The 17,841-nt window shown below is 46.4% G+C and overlaps 2 protein-coding genes and 1 non-coding gene across 8 annotated transcripts in view; 2 read left to right on the plus strand and 1 right to left on the minus strand.

Annotated features, from left to right (window-relative positions):
- The window catches only part of OPN1SW (opsin 1, short wave sensitive), a 13,098-nt gene extending 12,854 nt beyond the window's left edge, over nt 1-244 (minus strand). The window contains exon 1 of the mRNA XM_087968959.1: nt 1-244. This exon is cut by the window's left edge and continues 140 nt beyond it. Coding sequence (XP_087825085.1) covers nt 1-206 — 206 coding nt within the window. The 5' untranslated portion in view covers nt 207-244.
- A 3,176-nt stretch (nt 245-3,420) lies between these two features.
- TRNAP-AGG (transfer RNA proline (anticodon AGG)) lies at nt 3,421-3,492 on the plus strand. The gene has a single exon. It is a non-coding gene; the product is annotated as a tRNA-Pro (tRNA).
- A 12,292-nt stretch (nt 3,493-15,784) lies between these two features.
- CCDC136 (coiled-coil domain containing 136) overlaps nt 15,785-17,841 on the plus strand; it is a 40,428-nt gene continuing 38,371 nt past the window's right edge. For 3 of the 6 annotated variants that reach the window (XM_087968968.1, XM_087968974.1, XM_087968969.1), the window contains exon 1: nt 16,339-16,448. In XM_087968968.1, coding sequence (XP_087825094.1) covers nt 16,379-16,448 — 70 coding nt within the window. In that variant the 5' untranslated portion in view covers nt 16,339-16,378. Of the gene's footprint in view, nt 15,821-16,268; nt 16,316-16,338; nt 16,449-16,851; nt 16,931-17,841 lie in introns of those variants that run through there. The other 3 variants (XM_087968973.1, XM_087968971.1, XM_087968972.1) reach the window with 3 other exon arrangements.

A 17,841-nucleotide genomic window follows, 5' to 3' on the forward strand; every position in this document is an offset into this window, starting at 1 on the left:
TAGTTGAGCGGCTGCCTCAACTTCTTGTACTTGATGGTGACAAAGAGGATGATGGCGTTGAGGGGCGTCCCGGCGAAGAAGACAAGGCCCATGAAGATGGTTTGGAAGTGGAAGGCCCACATGGGCGCGATGTGATACTGGGGACCATCCCAGGTCTTCACGGAGGAGATGTTTTCATAGATGTAGAAGTCATCTTCTTCGGACATCCTCCCAAGCCCAGGACACCAGTGTGGACCCTTCTGGAAGACTTCTCCTCCCCTATTATAGGACACCCATGGAGGACAAAGTCCGCTTAACGGCTCAAGTTGGGATCAGCTGCTAATCCAGATCATCCGAGATGCAAACTTGGGGATTAGGGATATCTAAGAATCCGGCCTTCTGTTCCATAAAACCTCACGGGAAAGTAATCTCATTTGTGGACTAGCTGCAACCGACCAAGCAGGATCTTGAGATCTTAAGAGGACAAAGGTGGGTAAGGCAAAAAAATGTCCTCCACAGCTTCTCTCGTTGGGGCCCAAGAAGTCAACGCCACCTTAGCTATCATTCTGTCCGAATCTTGGTTTCTAAACTATCCAACCAATGGACTCATCTCTCTGTTGAGTTGGGCTTCCGAAATTTGATGGCCATCAAGAAAGAGAGCTTCCTGCATTGCTTGGCCCTTCTGGAATGACAGTTGAAGGCCAGTTGGACATTCCTACATTTGATGAGACTAAACATCTGGTCAACTGACCAAGATAAAGTGGTTGAAAGGACTTGGGTCTTGACCATCATTGACCCAACAAGGTGTCCCATGGCATAGCCCAATAAACACCATGACCTTCAGTCCCAAGTAGCATGATTAGGGTTAGAACGGTGTTTCTCAACCATGGCTAGTTTAAGATGGGGGGACTCCAACTCCCAGAATTTCATGCTTTGAGGTGGGAATTGAAGCCCTCTCACCTTCAAGTAACCAAGATTGAGAAACAGTGGGTTACAGGGTGAAACCTGGTTCTGATTGACAAGGATGGATTCTCCAACGTTCCTATAGGGAGTCCTTGACTTACAATTCATTCATAGTGACGGATCAAAGTTACACCAGCACTGAAAAAAGGTAAAGTATGTCATTTTTCACACTCACAACACAGCATCTCCATGGTCACGTCTTCAAAATTCGGACAACTGACTCATAGTTACGACAGTCGCAGTGTCCCATGATCCTCTTTTGCGGCCACCAAGTCAACGAGAAAGCCAGATTCACTTCATGACTGGTTTTCCAGCTAAACAACTGCCACGATTCGTTTAACAACGGTGGCAAGAAAGAAAGGTCATAAAACGGAGCAAAACTTGCTTAACGTCTGTCTCACTTAGCGACAGAAATGTTTTTGGGGGCTCCATTGCGGTCATAAGCCGAGGACTCCCTATATTTCTTTTTTCTTTTTAACCTGCAAAGAGACCAGATAACTTTTGAGAAATATGATCAAAAGAGAATTGTTTTGCTTTCAATGTAACAGAACTGGGTCTTTCTAGGATTAAAGTATATATATATATATATATATATATATATATATATATATATATATATATATATATATATATGTATGGTGTTGGCTTGGTTCGGTATTTTCCCACGTCATTGTAGTTCTTTTAAAGTTGTAGCGTTTCAGCAGAATCTCATCTGCCATCATCAGGCTTCTGTATTGTGTCCGTCTGTGAGTCAGACTTTTTACAGTACAGTACAATACAGAAGCCTGATGATGGCAGATGAGATCACTGCTGGAAACGTTGCTACAACTTTAAAAAGAACTACAATGACGTGAAAAATACCCGAACCAAGCCGAACACCATACATGTAACTTACCAGCGAAAACTTAAGAAAACATATATATATATATATATATATATATATGATTATCCTCACAGGTATGGATTTTGAGATTAAGCTGCATTGCTAACGCTGTAGCCTCTATGTAGAAGTGGTCCTCGCTTAGCAGCTGTCTCATTTAGTGACCGTTTCTAGTTTTACAATGGTGATGTAAAAGTCACTCGGTGGTGGACGTGTTTGGAAGCCAAGAGATACTGGACTAAAATTCATACGTGGCTGGAAAAAATGACAAAACAGCATCTAGATTTGAAACCAGAGATATTTTTATTGGGCATCTTACCTGAAGGATATGATGGAGAATTGACATACTTAATTATAAATGTTTTAACAGCAGCTAGAATTGTATTTGCTCAAAACTGGAAAAGTGAAGAAAATTCCGATAGAAGAGGAGGTGATTAAGAAAATAATTGGAATGTGCAGAAATGAGTAAATTGGCATTAGAAATCAGAGAGCCAGAAGATAAAGAGTATTATAAAATATGGGATTTGTTTTTTTCAATGGTTAGATAAGAAAATAGGGAAATAAAATATACTATAATAACATAATAGTAAAGATAAGATAATGTAATGATACAATATAACTGAGTATAATGAAATGAATGATATTATGAACTAGGTTTTGTAAAAGTTGAGATTTGCTCGAAAAGGATGATGTGAATTTATAATTATAGTCTAATAAGGAGTTAATAATAATAATAACATAGCATGCATCGTTGATCTATATATGAAATTTAATCTAAACTTACAAGGGAAAGACTGTTGATATTGTGCACAAGAGATATATACCAACTGACACACTGTACAATGGAAATATGGTTTAATTTGACGTTTTATGTTTGTATTTGTCAATGTTTGTTGTCAAAATAAATTTTTTTTTTAAAAAAAAGTCACTCGGCAACTGTCCTCTCACTTATGACCTTCACAGGTCTGTAAAGCAAAGGATAGTCGAAATCAAGAAGTAAGCCCAGTTGTGGTTTCACTTAGCGGCTGTTTCGTTTAACGACTGAGTCCCCCTTTGTGCAAATAAGTAGGTGAGTGAAGGTTGTTTCCGCCACGGAATGTGATGCAGGCAGAAAAATAACAGGGCTGATTTCTCAGCGCCTCTCGTTCCCTTTGGGGCCACCCCCAGGTAGCCACAGTTTTACTTAGTAGCTAGCTACTTTGCTTAACGACCAAGTTGCCAGCTCTGATTATGGTTGCTAAAGGAGAACTACTTTTATATAGTTTTTCCCCCTCCTATTCGTTTTGGGCTAGAGTTTTAACAGGACTCCTGGGGGAAAAAAATGACTGGGACTGCGGTGCCATGTCCCGAATGCATGGACTCCCACCCCTATAATCCCCAGCTCCCGGAGCCACTGGAGTCGAGCGGCGTTTACATTTAGCAAATCGTTCCTGTTGCTATTTCTTCCCAAGCGCATCCAGGAAAGTTAAAATATTTTAAAAGCACACGAACGTGGCACATAACTGGTTCTGCCGGTCGCCAGGAGCCAAGAAATGAAATTGGAGCCTCTAATTAGCGGTCTGCCCAAAAGAAACATCTGGAAAGCAGCTGAAGCAGCTGGCTCGTTGGTCTAGGGGTATGATTCTCGCTTAGGGTGCGAGAGGTCCCGGGTTCAAATCCCGGACGAGCCCAACTTTTAATTCCTGGGATAACTTTTCCAGAAAGCAGAGAGAGAGTGGGGGAGAAAGAAAGAGAGAGGAGAGAGAGAGAGAGAGAGGGGAGAGAGAGAAAGAACAGAAGAGAGAGGGGGAAAGAGAGAGAGAGGGAAAGAGACAGAAAGGGGGAAGAGAGAGGGAAAGAGAGGAAAAGGGGAGAGGGAAGAGAGAGGGAGGAGAGGAAGAGAGAGAGAGAAAGGGGGAAAAGAGAGAGAGGGAAAGAGAAAGGGGGAGAGAGGGAAAGGGAAGAAGGGAAAGAGAGAGAGGGAAAGAGGAGAGGAGGGAAAGAGAGAGGGAAAGGAAAGGGGGAGAGAGGGAAAGGGAAGAGATAGGGGGGAAAGAGAGAGGGAGGGAAAGAGACAGAAAGGGAGAAGAGAGAGAGGGAAAGAGAGAAAAAGGGGGAAAGAGAGAGAGAGAGAGAGGGGAAAGACAGATTAAAATTTGATGGTGCATTGCTTGCTATACAGGTTGTCTTTGATTTACAACCAAAATTGAGCCCAAAATCTATGTTGCTGAGTGAGACGTTCGTTAAGCGAGTGTTGCCCCCTTTGAAGACTTCTCTCACCCTGTTGGTTTAAGTGAATCTTCAGTTGTTAAATGAGTAACCCGGTTGTTTAGATGAATCTGGCTTCCCCACGGACTTGGCTTGTTGCAAAAGGGGATGGCCTGAGCCCAGGACATGGCGACCGTCACAAGTGTGAGTTGGTTGCCGAGCCTCCATGTGTAAATCACATGGCCCTGGGGATACTGTAATGGTCGTAAGTGTGAAAAACGGTCCTACATCGGTCCTGAAAAACGGTCCTTTTTTCCAGGGCCGCTGTAATTTTGAATGATCACTAAATGAACTGTTATAGAGTGGTATGGTGGCCTAGAGGTGGCGCTCTCACCTCATAATCAGGAGGCTGTGGGTTCAATCCTAGGTAAAGGCAGATATTTTTCTCTCTGGGCACAATAAAGATATATTTGCTGGGAAAAAAACAAACTCTGCATTGGCAATGGGAAAGGCATCCGGCCAGTAAAACTAGCTAGCTCCATTCAATTGCCCGGACTCCACCCTGCAAGGGATTATGGAGTCAATAAAAGAAGAGGACTAAATGAACTGTTTAGTGACCAACTTTGAATGGTTCCTAAGTGAACTCGTGCAAATTGAGGAAGTTCTAGGTGGGGAATTCTGGGAGTTGAAGTCCACACATCTGGAAGTTACTGAGGTGGAGAGTCACCGATTTAACAAAGTCCATTTATCTGATGAAATATTACAGGTTTTTTTTTTTTAATCCAAAAAGGTTTTTGCACCCAGACTCCTTCTGGCTTTTACTACCATTTTACATTAACACGGCTCTCATCGAACATGATATTTTGAGAAACAATTTTAAAGCCGGGCAAATTTGAGTGGTCAAACTGCAACGCTCCAGGCAAAGCCTTTAAATTCCCCAGTATTAATAACAGCTCCCATGGGAAGAGAATCTTTGTAGCTCAGGTCCTCCAAGGTCTATCAGGGGTTGAAGGCTCCATGTTACCTTTGAAAGTCTCTCTATCTCCCAAGTTTGCAGGAAGAAAGAAGAAGAAGAAGAAGAAGAAGAAGAAGAAGAAGAAGAAGAAGAAGAAGAAGAAGAAGAAGAAGAAGAAGAAGAAGAAGAAGAAGAAGAAGAAGAAGAAGAAGAAGAAGAAGAAGAAGAAGAAGAAGAGAGGAGGAGGAGGAGGGAGGAGGAGGAGGAGGAGGAGGAGGAGGAGAAGAAGAAGAAGAAGAAGAAGAAGAAGAAGAAGAAAGAAGAAGAAGAAGAAGAAGAGAGAAGAAGAAGAAGAAGAAGAAGAAGAAGAAGAAGAAGAAGAAGAAGAAGAAGAAGAAGAAGAGGAAAAAAACAAAAAACCAAGGTGCTTTTCCGAAAGATAAAACTGGCCTTACTTTTGCTTTGAAAATATTTCACTTCTTGTCCAAGGAGCTTCTTCAGTTCAGGAAGGAGAAGGAGAGGAAGTGGAAGAGAAGAAGATGAAGATGAAGAAGAAGAAGAGGAGGAGGAGGAGGAGGAGGAGGAGGAGAAGGAGGAGGAGAAGAAGAAGAAGAGGAGGAGGAGGAGGAAAAGACAAAGAGGAGGAGAAGAAGGAGGAGAAGAAGAAGAGGAGGAAAGAAGGAAAAGAGGAGGAGGAGGAGGAGGAGGAGAAGAGGAGGAGGAGGGGAAGGGAAAGAAGAAGAAGAAGAGGAGGAAGAGAAGGAAAAAGAAGAGGAGGAGGAGAAGAAGGAGATGATGATGATTAAGATTCTTGGACGAGGAATGAAATGTTTACAAGTAGAAGAAAAAAACCACCATAAGAGTCCAGTTGGCTTTTGGGGACAAAGAAAGCCCCTTTGGGACAACCTTGGCTTGGAGGACGGAGCATCTCCAGAGACCACCAGAAGTGCCCGGCGTCTCCCCATCTCCCGCTTCTGCCCACTCTGGGGACCTCGGATGGCGGCCCTGGTGGGACCCCAGCCCCTGGACTCAGGTGCCCCCGGGCCTGGCCCCACCACGAGGCTCCTCCGGCCGAGGTCCTCTCTCTGCGGGGGGCATCTTGCCTGGCCCCGGAGGAAGTGGCGGTGGGCCGGGGATGAGTGGAGGGAAGCGGCTTAACGGAGAGGAGCTTGCGGGAGCAGCCCCTGAGCCAGGACGGGGAGCGGGATTAAGGGCACCAACCGATTACTCCTCTCTGGCGCTCCTCTCCCCTCGCCCTCCACCGCCCCACCCGCCCCGCTTTGAGTTAATCCCACCGACTCCACCCTGCCTGCTTTGGCCTTGGGGGGTTGAAGTGGAAACTTTCTTTGAGTTGAGGACTCTCTCTCTCTCTCTTTCTCTCTCTCTCTCTCTCCCTCCCTCCCTCCCTCCCTTCCTTCTTCCCACTTTCTGTCCTTCCTTCCATCCTTGTTTTCTTTCTTTCTTTCTTTCTTTCTTTCTTTCTTTCTTTCTTTCTTTCTTTCTTTCTTTCTTCTTTCTTTCTTTCTTTCTTTCTTTCTTTCTTTCTTTCTTCTTTCCTTCCTTCCTTCCTTCCTTCCTTCCTTCCTTCCTTCCTTCCTTCCTTCCTCTCTTTCTCTCCCTCCATTCTTTCTTTCTTTCCTTTTTCTTCCTTCCTTCCTTCCTTTCTCTCCATTCCGTCCTTCCTTCCTGTTTCTTTCCCTCCCTTCCTTCCTTGCTTCTCTCCATCCATCCATCCATCCATCCATCCACCCTTCCTTTTTCTTTTTTCTTCCTTCCTTATTTTTCTTTATTTTCCTTCCTTCTGTCTCTCCTCCTTCCTTCCGTCTCTTTCTCCTTCCTTCCTTCCTTCCTTCCTTCCTTCCTTCCTTCCTTCCTTCCTTCCTTCCTTCCTTCCTTCCTTCCTTCCTTCCTTCCTTCCTGTATACCATCTGATTACCTGTATACCATTCGTGACAAATAGCTACCCAATCCTTTCTTGAGAACCTTTAGCAATAAGTTATGTCACCTGGTCATTTATTTATCCGAGTAGGTAATCTGATTAGGTCTCTTTGGCAGTGACCTGGTGGCATCTAGTCACCTTCACACTGACAGATGTTTCCAGGTAGGGTTTTTCCTGTAGTCCTGTATCTGTTGGGAAGGACATGAGATCAGAACAGAACAGAATAACAGAGTTGGAAGGGACCTTGGAGGTCTTCTAGTCCAACCCCTTGCTCAAGCCGGAGACCCTATACCATTCCAGACAAATGGCTGTCCCATCTCTTCTTGAAAACCTCCAGTGATGAAGTGCCCACAACTTCTGGTGGCAAGTCGTTCCACTGGTTAATTGTCCTCACTGTCACGAAATTTCTCCTTAGTTCAAAGTTGCTTCTCTCCTTGATTAGTTTCCACCCGTTGCTTCTTGTCCTGCCTTCAGGTGCTGTGGAGAATAGCTTGACTCCCTCTTCTTTGGGGCAGCCCCTGAGATACTGGAAGACTGTTACTATGTCTCCCCAGTCCTTCTTGTCATTAAACTAGCCAGGCCCTGTTCCTGCAACTGTTCTTCATATGTTTTAGCCTCCAGGTTCCCAGTCCTCTTTGTTGATCTTCTCTGCACTCTTTCCAGAGTGCTATCCCGTCACTGTTCATGGCTTTAGGTCCAATTCCACAGGGAGGATAACATAATTTTCTTGGGATGGCCTATAAGAACAGAATCTTGCTACTCTGATTTTTCTGGATTTTCTCTTCCCACTTCTTTCACTTGGTGAATCGGGTTATCCTGTTTGACTATCTTTCAAATCTTGCCTTATTTTAGTTCTAGAGCAATGTTTCTCAATTTAAGATGGGAGGACTTCAACTCCCAGAATTCCCCAACCAGCATGCTTTGAGATGGGTGGACTTCAACTCCCAGAATTCCCCAGCCAGCATGCTTTAAGAGGGGTGGACTCCAACTCCCAGAATTCCCTGGCCAGAAGGCTTTGAGATGGGTGGACTTCCACTCCCAGAATTCCCCAGCCAGCAGGCTTTGAGATGGGTGGACTTCCACTCCCAGAATTCCCCAGCCAGAAGGCTTTGAGGTGGGGAGACTCCAACTCCCAGAATTCCCCAGCCAGCATGCTTTAAGAGGGGTGGACTCCAACTCCCAGAATTCCCCAGCCAGCATGCTTTGAGATGGGTGGACTCCAACTCCCAGAATTCCCCAGCCAGAAGGCTTTGAGATGGGTGGACTTCCACTCCCAGAATTCCCCAGCCAGCATGCTTTGAGATGGGTGGACTCCAACTCCCAGAATTCCCAGCCAGCATGCTTTGAGATGGGTGGACTTCCACTCCCAGAATTCCCCAGCCAGCATGTGTTGAGATGGGTGGACTCCAACTCCCAGAATTCCTGGCCTGAGACTTCTGGGAGTTGAAGTCTTCCCATCTCAAAGCACACTGCCTGGGGAATTCTGGGAGTGGAAGTCCACCTATCCTTAAGTTGCCAAGTTGGAGCGCTGGAGAGAGGTAACCACCTTTCACATCCACAGGTGATGTGCTCCACCACATATACGCGTCCCGTTGTCCCTCCACATGTTCTCAGCAATCCATGCCGTGTCCCCTGCAGCCACCAGGGGGCGCCCTTTGCCTTCCCTTAAGGATGCGGAAATTCTGTTCTGACTGAAGAGGCCCAACTCATTTCAATTTCTCCCTGGTTGCGCCTGTCTGCTTAAGGCTAAATTTAACTCCCCAGTTGACTGGGTCAAGCAATGGCTTTTGGGTGTTCCCGTGGCAGTTAACCCTTTCGCTGACCCAGTTAAAGTGTATTGTGCATGTGTGTGCGTGTCTGTCTGTCTGTGTGTATGTCTGTGTCTCTATTTACAAGTGGAATCTTTTGCAAGGAAGAATAAATTGATATGCCAAATAAGCAGGGGTGGGATTCAATTTTTTTAACAACCGGTTCTGTGAGCGTGGCGAGGTGGGCGTGGCTGGGTGGGCATGGCTGCTTCTCCTCCTCCTCCTCCTCTTCTTCCTTTTCTTCTTCTTCCTCTTCCTCCTCTCCTCCTTCTTATTCTTCCTCTCCTCCTCCTTTTCCTCTTCCTCTTCTCTTCTTCCTCCTCCTCTTCCTCTCCTCCTCCTTTTTCTCTTCTTCTCTTCCTCTCCCCTCCTTTTCTCCCTCCTCCTCCTCCTCCTCCTCTTCTCCTCCTCCTCCTCCTCCTCCTCCTCCTCCTCCTCCGCCTCCTCCTCCTCCTCCTCCTCCGCCTCCTCCTCCTGATGAGGTTCCCTAGTTGGGTCATGAAATGTCTGCAAGAAAATGGCCAAGCTCAGAGAGCATTAAGGACTTCCCAGCTCCTCCTCCTCCTCCTCCTCCTCTCTTCTTCTTCTTTCTTCTTCTTCTTCTTCTTCTTCTTCTTCTTCTTCTTCTTCTTCTTCTTCTTCTTCTTCTTCTTCTTCTTCTTCTTCTTCTTCTTCTTCTTCTTCTTCTTCTTCTTCTTCTTCTTCTTCTTCTTCTTCTTCTTCTTCTTCTTCTTCTTCTTCTTCTTCTTCTCCTTCTCCTCCTCCTCCTCCTCCTCCTCCTCCTCCTCCTCCTCCTCCCCTCCCCTCCCCTCCTCCTCCTCCTCCTCCTCCTCCTCCTCCTCCTTCTAGAATCTTGTAGAATTCCCTTCCTCTAGAATCCCACCCTTGCGAATAAATTAATATGCCATCTGGTTATGTATGGTAGAAGTAATCCTCCTCTTACGACCATGATAGAGCCCAAATTTCTGTTGCTAAATGAGACACTTATCAAGTGAGCTTTGCCCCATTGTGTGACTTTTCTTGCCACGTTTCTTAAGCGAATCACTGCAGTTCTTCAATTGGCAACATGGTTGTTAAGTGAAACCGTGTTTTCCCATGGAGTTTGCTAGTAAGAGGGATCACAAACGGGGATCACACCTTTGTCCTTCCTGAGCTTTCCTAACTTTGCAGATTCGGGCTATGCTGACATTCTGCCTTAGTTATGTGTCCTTCTTCCCAAAGGTGCTTCCCCCCCCCCCCAAGAGGCGAGTGGACATTCTTGGTTTTTCTTTGAAGACGTTTTTGCTTCTCATCCCAGAAGCTTCTTGAGCTCTGACTGGTGATGGAGGGAATGGAAGGGTTGACACTCCTGTTGTTGGCTTGAGCTCTGAGCTTGGCGATTGGGTTGCCAACGTTTCGTCCCCATTCGAGGAGGCGTCTTCGGTGCCCTTTGGATTGTTCTTGTCCTGGGGGAACCCTGGCCTTTAAGGAAGGGGTGGGCTTCTAAAAATGTAGCAACCGGTTCTCTGGTTGCTGGGTGGCCATAGCCATAGAGGGCGTGGCCTAGTTGGCCTCCTGCACTACGATGGAGGGGGGTGTTTTCTCCCTCCCCAGACTCTGGAGGCTTTCCTCGAGCCTCTGGGAGGCCCGTTTCCCCCCTCCCTGGGCTCCAAAGGCTCTGTCGTGCCTCTGCCAGAATCTGACGGAGGAAAAAGCTGAACAGTCGACAGGGAATGGGAGTGTGGCTCCGTTGGCTGTGGAAAAAAATGGGGGAAGGGCAAAGTCTGGCTGGGCAGAGCAGGGGAGCGGTAGAACAAGGGAGAGGGAATTTGGAGGAAGACCCAGGCCCACCCCCTCTTCATCCTAGGGCACACCGGGAGGAATGGAGAAGAGAGCAAAGTCAGTTGCATGGCTTACGGGGGAGGAAAGGGCCCTGATTCCCAGCAGTGTGCAGCAGGCTGTTGGGAGCAAACGTGACTTTATCTGGTATTGTCATGGCTTGTCTGTGTTCATGGCGTCTTCCCAACCGTGTTGAGTTTTGCCGTGCTTTCAAGTCTGAAATTCCTGCTCCTTCCCTGTCAAACTAATTACTTCAGTTTGGTTTGTTTGGATTTTAAGTTACAGTTTGTGTGTCCCTTGTTTTTCGGACTGAATTTTCTACAGCCATGGGTTGTTCCTGGGAGAGTTTTTCTCCAGCCCGAAGGTAACCTGGACCTTGGGGGCAAAGTTGGAAGCCCTGCACTTAACTTGGGATCCAAAACGGACCACATGGAGACTCCTGAGAGGGGGGGTGGGTGGGGTGGGCAGGGCCAGCCAGTCATTGCAACTATTGGTTTGGCAAACCAGATGTAAAGGGACTCTTCTTGCTTATCTGACTGTGTTGCCTTTGTGCCATGCCCCAGGTCACCACAGGCTCTCTGGAGGCTGGAAATGGGCCTGTTTCCGGCCTTCTGGAGCCCCTTGAAAGTCCATTTTTTCACTCCTAGCCTCTGCGCAGGCCCCGCACTTACTTGGGATCCAAAATGGGCCATGTGGAGACTCCTGGGAGGGGAGGAATGTAAGTCACCTAACAGTTGGGTTGGAAAATATAAAAACCAGGATAGACATTTTAATACCGTCTCTTTAAGGGAATGCTAAAATTGTAATTGGGTGTGGTTCCTCAAACGGCCATAAGATGGAGCCAGAAACCTGGGTTGTTCAGTCCTGTTCTGGAGAGTGTTGCCGTTCCTGCATTTCCCTATTGACTGTTGCTGATCATAGTTTTTCTTGGATTTGATGTGAGTCTTTTACTGAACTGTTTTTGATACTGGACTTTGTTATTGGATTATCCCTGGACTGAGAACTGACTGCTTTAACCGTGTATGACTTGGACTGCTTGTTGGACTTTGCTGAACCGTTTACTGGAAGTAAAAACCTACATTTTACTATACAGTGTATCTGTGTGCTGATTGTGTGTTATTCTTCACTACTCTCACTATGTCTCCCTATGTGCGCTCATTCTCCTAATGGGGAATTACCTCAACAGAGGGTCAGAGTGGGGTGGGCAGGGCCAGTCAGTTGTTGCAACTACCGGTTCGGTGAACTAGATGTAAATTTAACACCCAGTTCGCTTGAACCAGTCCGAACTGGCTGAATCCCACTTTCATATCCCATGCTCTTGGAACAGCTCGGGACTAGCAGATAAAAACTACAAAGGCTTCCATGCAAAGTTAGTTTATTGGATTGTATTAGGCATCCTCAAAGTATAACTCACAGTTACGTTGAGATTCATCCAACGTCCAATCTTTGCCTCAATAGTATGAAAAGACGGTTATCTTCATCCCGTAGCATTATAGCAAAGGAAATCTGCTGTTCAATGCTGGGTCCAGGTAAGAATGCCCAAAAAATTCCCCCTTCCCAAGCAGAGATCAAGTCAGTGACCAATCAGGATTACAGATGTGACCACGTGACATGAACTACATCTCCCATGAGGCATTCCCTTAAGGGGGTAGCTCTCATGATTGTGAGAACAATCAACCCATGGGACAGAAGTTGCCCTCGGAAGTTGTGGGAGCGCCATCACTGGAGGCTTTCAAGAAGAGACTGGACTGCCATTTGTCAGAAATGGTGCAGGGTCTCCCGCTTGGGTGGGGGGGGTTGGACTAGATGACCTACAAGGTCCCTTCCAACTCTGATTGTCTGTTATCTTTAATATCTGCACGTAGAAGCCATCATTTTTGCTACTATTTAGGCTCTGTCATGATTTAGAATCCATCTTCCTCTGGTTGCTATGAATAATTTGTCATTTCTTTATTGTTCACCAGTTTTCTGCATTGAAACCAACCAAAATGTAGATTTGAGTATTGTGCAAATTGTTTCAAGAGCAGCGGACTAAACATTAAATACTGGAGGGGGTCTAAATTAAAAACGAACTTAACATGCATTGAATGTTGAAATATGCTAAGCAAGATTTGCTAACCTGAGGTTTCACTGGACTATGCTTCCAAGATGCCAGATTGGTTGCTCTGATATTTTGGGCACAATAAGATAAGTTGGAGGTTGAAGGGAGACTTGGTTGTCACACTTTAACAAAAACAACACCAGGCGATATTCAAATCTTTCTTCTTTATCTCAGGCTGGGCAAGGAGTTGAAATAAACATTAGTCCCCGCCCGCTCTCAAAACAATATTGGAAAAAAAAAACCACACCAGCTTTTCTTTCAGCAACTCTTGAAAAACAGAAATTAAACGGGAAAAAAGTATTTTTGGACTGCCTGCTTTTTGATTTATCTGAAAGGATTTGACAAGTCTACCATAAATAAAGGATAACAGAATCCTATAGATCAGTGGTGGCTAACCTTTTTGGGCTCCTGTGCCAAAAATTGTGCACGCACTCGCACACTCGCACTCGCGTGCCAGCACCCAGAAGGCAATGCACGCCCCCCACAACCCCTACGCATGGACGCGTAATCCCCACCAACCCATGCCGCCCACTTACCTGCACTGCACAGCTGATTTTTGGCCAGTTTGTGGCCTTTTCCGGCCTCCCAAAGACTTGGGGAAGGCTTCTGCAGGCTTCTGCAGGCCAAAAACTAGGCCTGTTTCGTCCCTTCCAGTATTTTTGGAAAAACAGGAAGTGACAAAACGGGGCTAGTTTTCGGCCTGCAAAGCCTGCAGAAGCTTTTCTCAAGCCTTTGGGAGGCCGAAAAAGGCCTCAAACCGGCTGAAAATCAGCTGTGAAGTGCGCATGCGCAGTGAGGTAAGTTTGCCTTAGCGTGCCATAGGTACGTCATCACGGCCATAGATTCATTCCTAAACTAACTCTATACTGTCTAACCAGCACATCCACCCCCTGCATGGCAACAACTGGATGCAGCATTCCAGGTGTGGTCTTACTAAGGCTTTTTGGTTGTGGTTCTGGGGCTGACTTGGAAGGACCAGAGGTATCTTGGCCAAAGGATGCTGTGGTCCGTTGCCAGGGCAACATGGAACTTAGAACCTCCAGCATATCCGGACTGTCAGATAGGCGTCCCTGCAAAAGCATCTTCCATCTTGCTTGGGAGGTTGGGCTGAGAGGGGGCAGCTGCCAGCATGTGGCCAGCCGTGGGGAGAAAGAGGTGATGGGGGCCTTCTTGAAGATCTGGGCCAGGAGCTGTGGGGCAAGAGATGGAGCAGTTTGTGGAGAGTAAGGTGCCACGATGGGTGATGGGACAATAGGAATTGTGATGTGGGGAGGAGGAGGGGAAAGAGGCCAAGCAGGTCTTAGGGTGAAGCCTTCAAGGTTGTTTCGTGGAGATTCAACGTTGTGGAGGTGGCCGAGGGGGACCTTCCTGGAATCTCAGTCAACTTCTAGCCTGTGTCTATGCAGTAATGAATGGAAATGTAGATCGGTGCTTCTCAACCTTGGTTACTTGAAAATGGGTGGACTAACTCCCAGCATGGGAGCATCCATCCATCCTTCTACTCTCTTTCTCTTTCTAATCTATAGGTCTGTCTATCATCTCCCCCCTCTCTATATAAGGTCTCCCGCTCCCTCTCTAATCTATATCTATCTATCATCTATCTATCTATCTATCTATCTATCTATCTATCTATCTATCCATCATCTATCTATCTATCTATCTATCTATCTATCTATCTATCCATCCATCCATCCATCCATCCATCCATCCATCCATCCATCCATCCATCCATCCATCCATATCTATCTATCTATCTATCTATCTATCTATCTATCTATCTATCTATCTATCTATCTATCCATCCATCCATCCATCCATCCATCCATCCATCTATATCTATCTATCTATCTATCTATCATCTAACTATCTGTATCTATCTATCTGTCTATCCATCTATCCATCCATCCATCTATCTATCTATCTATCTATCTATCTATCCATCTATCCGTCCATCCATCTATCTATCTATCTATCTATCTATCTATCTATCCATCATCTATCTATCTATCTATCTATCTATCTATCTATCTATCTATCTATCCATCAATCCATCCAATCGTCCATCCACCCCTCCATCCATCCATCCATCCATCCATCCATCCATCCATCCATCTATATCTATCTATCTATCTATCTATCTATCTATCTATCTATCTATCTATCTATCTATCTATCCATCCATCCATCCATCCATCCATCCATCCATCCATCCATCTATATCTATCTATGTATCTATCTATCTATCTATCTATCTATCTATCTATCTATCTATCTATCTATCCATCCATCGATCCATCCATCCATCCATCCATCCATCCATCCATCCATCTATCCATGTATCCATCTATCTATCTATCCATCTATCTATCTATCTATCTATCTATCTATCTATCTATCTATCTATCCATCCATCCATCCATCCATCCATCCATCCATCCATCCATCTATCTATCTATCTATCTATCTATCTATCTATCTATCTATCTATCTATCTATCCATCCATCCATCCATCCATCCATCCATCCATCCATCCATCCATCCATCCATCCATCCATCCATCTATCTATCTATCTATCTATCTATCATCTATCTATCTATCTATCTATCTATCTATCTCTCATCTCTCTCTCATTTCTCTCTCTCTAATCTGTGCCTGCCTGCCTGCCTGCCTGCCTGCCTGCCTGTCTGTCTATCCCATCTCTCTTCCTGTATCTATCTATTCCAGGGGTCGTCAAACTTGACAGCTTTAAGACTTGTGGACTTCAACTCCCAGAATTCCTCCTCTAGTCATGTTAGCTCAGGAATTCTGGGAGTTGAAGTCCACAAGTCTTAAAGCTGTCAAGTTTGAAGATCCTTGATCTATTCTGTCTGTCTGTCCGTCCATCCATCATCTCTCTCTCTCTCTCATCTCTCTCTAACCTATGCCTATTTACTTATCATCTCGTTCTTTCATTTCTCTCTCTAATCTATGCCTATTGTCTGTCTGTCTGTCTGTCTGTCTGTCTGTCTGCCTGCCTGCCTGCCTGCCTGCCTGCCTACCTACCTACCTACCTACCTACCTACCTATCTATCTATCTCTCCCAACTGTTATTGTTTTTATAAATGTGGCTTTTCATCTTGGACACGCTTTTCCATACCAGCCCTGTCCAACCCAACCTGAAGATGCCATTAACTCTGGCCCATCACCAGGTAACCAACCCACCAGCGATCCGTCCCCCTTCCTCAGAGTCCCCCAACGAAGCCAAGCTGGATGAAGGGCTGACCCTCCCCTAACATAGCACAGACACTCCCCCTCCCCCTTAGGCCTTTCCTGGACCTCTTTCATTGCGGGCGTGGGGAAGGGGAGGGAGGCGCCCCAAGCCGGCACCTCGGGGAGGGGGGCGTCCTCCCTCCCACCCTGATGGCGCAGCTGAGCATCCCCAGCGGGCTGAGAAGCCAGCGGAGCAGGGGTGGGGTGGGGGGCGCCCGGCTTTGCAGGGGTAGCGCCCCCTCCCCAGGTGGGGTGAGCCCCGAGGGTCTTTGGGCACCTGCCTGGCTCAGGCGGCGCTGACCAAGGAGCCGCCAGAGTCTCGCCCGGCTCCGCGCATCCTTAGCCGGGCGCGTACACGCGCGCGCGCGTGTGTATGCGAGTGAGTGTGCAGGATAACGTGTGTACACGTGCACGCGCCTCTCGCCAGCCTGGAGGTGGGTCCTTCCCCGCTCCTCCTCCTCCTCCTCCTCTGCTCCCCTTCCTCGCTCAAAACGACCATGGAAGCGGCTGGGATGCTGGTGACGGGGAGGAGGAGGAGGAAGAGGAGGAGGAGGAAGGCCAGAGCAGGTCGGTGGGGGTCCTCCCTGCCCCCCCTCCCAGCACAGCCCCCCCACACACCTCCCTCCGCACTTCTATCCATCCCCCCGCTCTCCCCCCACCCCAGTTGCCAGCTGTCGGTGTAGCCCCCTCCCCCGCGGTGGGGGGAGGAAACCCCTCTGACCCTCCTGCCCCCCACCCTCCTGCACCGGGAGTCCCCCCACCCTTTTTCAAGACAACCCCACCCCCCACCACGAGTTTCCTCGCCCCTCTTCTCGTAGCATCCACTCCACACACACCCCTCCCCCGCGTTGTCTCTCTGCCCCTCCCTGTAGCAAACACCTGGTCCTGGTGACGTCATCGCCCAGGAGGTGGGGAGGGGAGAGAACGAAAAGCTGGGGGGGTTGAAAGAGATCCGACACACCCCCCTCCTCTTATATTTATAGCCAAGCTTTCCACCAATCCGGACTCGAAGAAGGAGCCACTTCGTCCCAATTGCAGAATTTGAACAGGTTTTTTTGGGGTGGGGGTTTTGCATTTATTTTTGGGGAGGAATCCCACCTTGGAGGAGGAGGGGAGGAGGAGAGGGGGTTCAGCCACTGCTGCTTCCTCTGGGGGGGTCTTGATCTAAGCAGACCATAAGATGACCCCCTTCCTCCTCCTGCTCCTCCTCCTCCCCATCTAACTTGGTTAATTCCCTTTTGAGATTAAACCTGGATAGGAGAGAAGTCAGCTTTTTATTTTCCCAGCCAGGTCTGATGACTTCCGAAACAGGGGTTTGAGGGGTGTTGTGTTTCTTTCTTTTTTTTTCTCCAAAAAGTTTTTATTTTTATTTTTTTCATCTTTTCCATCACTTTTAGGGAAGTGTTTCCGGGTTTTTTACATTTCCATACAAATAGGACCATCATGGCATACCTCTATCTCACATAATTCAATTTCTTATCGTATCATTTTCCATTTTCTGTCAATTTTCAAAAACATTCTTAGATTTTTACTTTGATTTTATCCCATTTTAATTCACATAACTTGTTCTGTTTTTCTTTAATTATACCCTTCTTTATACAGTACCTTAAAATTATTTTTCTTATTCTATATTCACTATATTCTTATGCTTTTATCTGTCGTATTTGCCATTTCATCACATATCCTTATTTCATTATTCAATACGTTCCATCTTTAATGTTAATAATTCCCAAAATTTCCCCCCTTGGAGTGCAACACCTTTTTATCTTGTACATCATTCAATTTACTCCCCTTTATCTCATGCTAAAATTACCATAATATAACCATTTTTAATTATCAGCTAAATACTACATATCACATATACATATTAGGCTTAGATTCCACATGGTAATCTTTTCTTTCTTCTAAAACATTTATTTTTTCTAATACATTAATATTTCCAGCTAAGTGAAGGAACTGA

The sequence above is a fragment of the Notechis scutatus genome, chromosome 6 (genome assembly GCF_049901735.1).
Source record: "Notechis scutatus isolate UNSWTSFEM ecotype Mainland chromosome 6, rNotScu1.2, whole genome shotgun sequence".
Lineage (NCBI taxonomy): Eukaryota > Metazoa > Chordata > Lepidosauria > Squamata > Elapidae > Notechis > Notechis scutatus.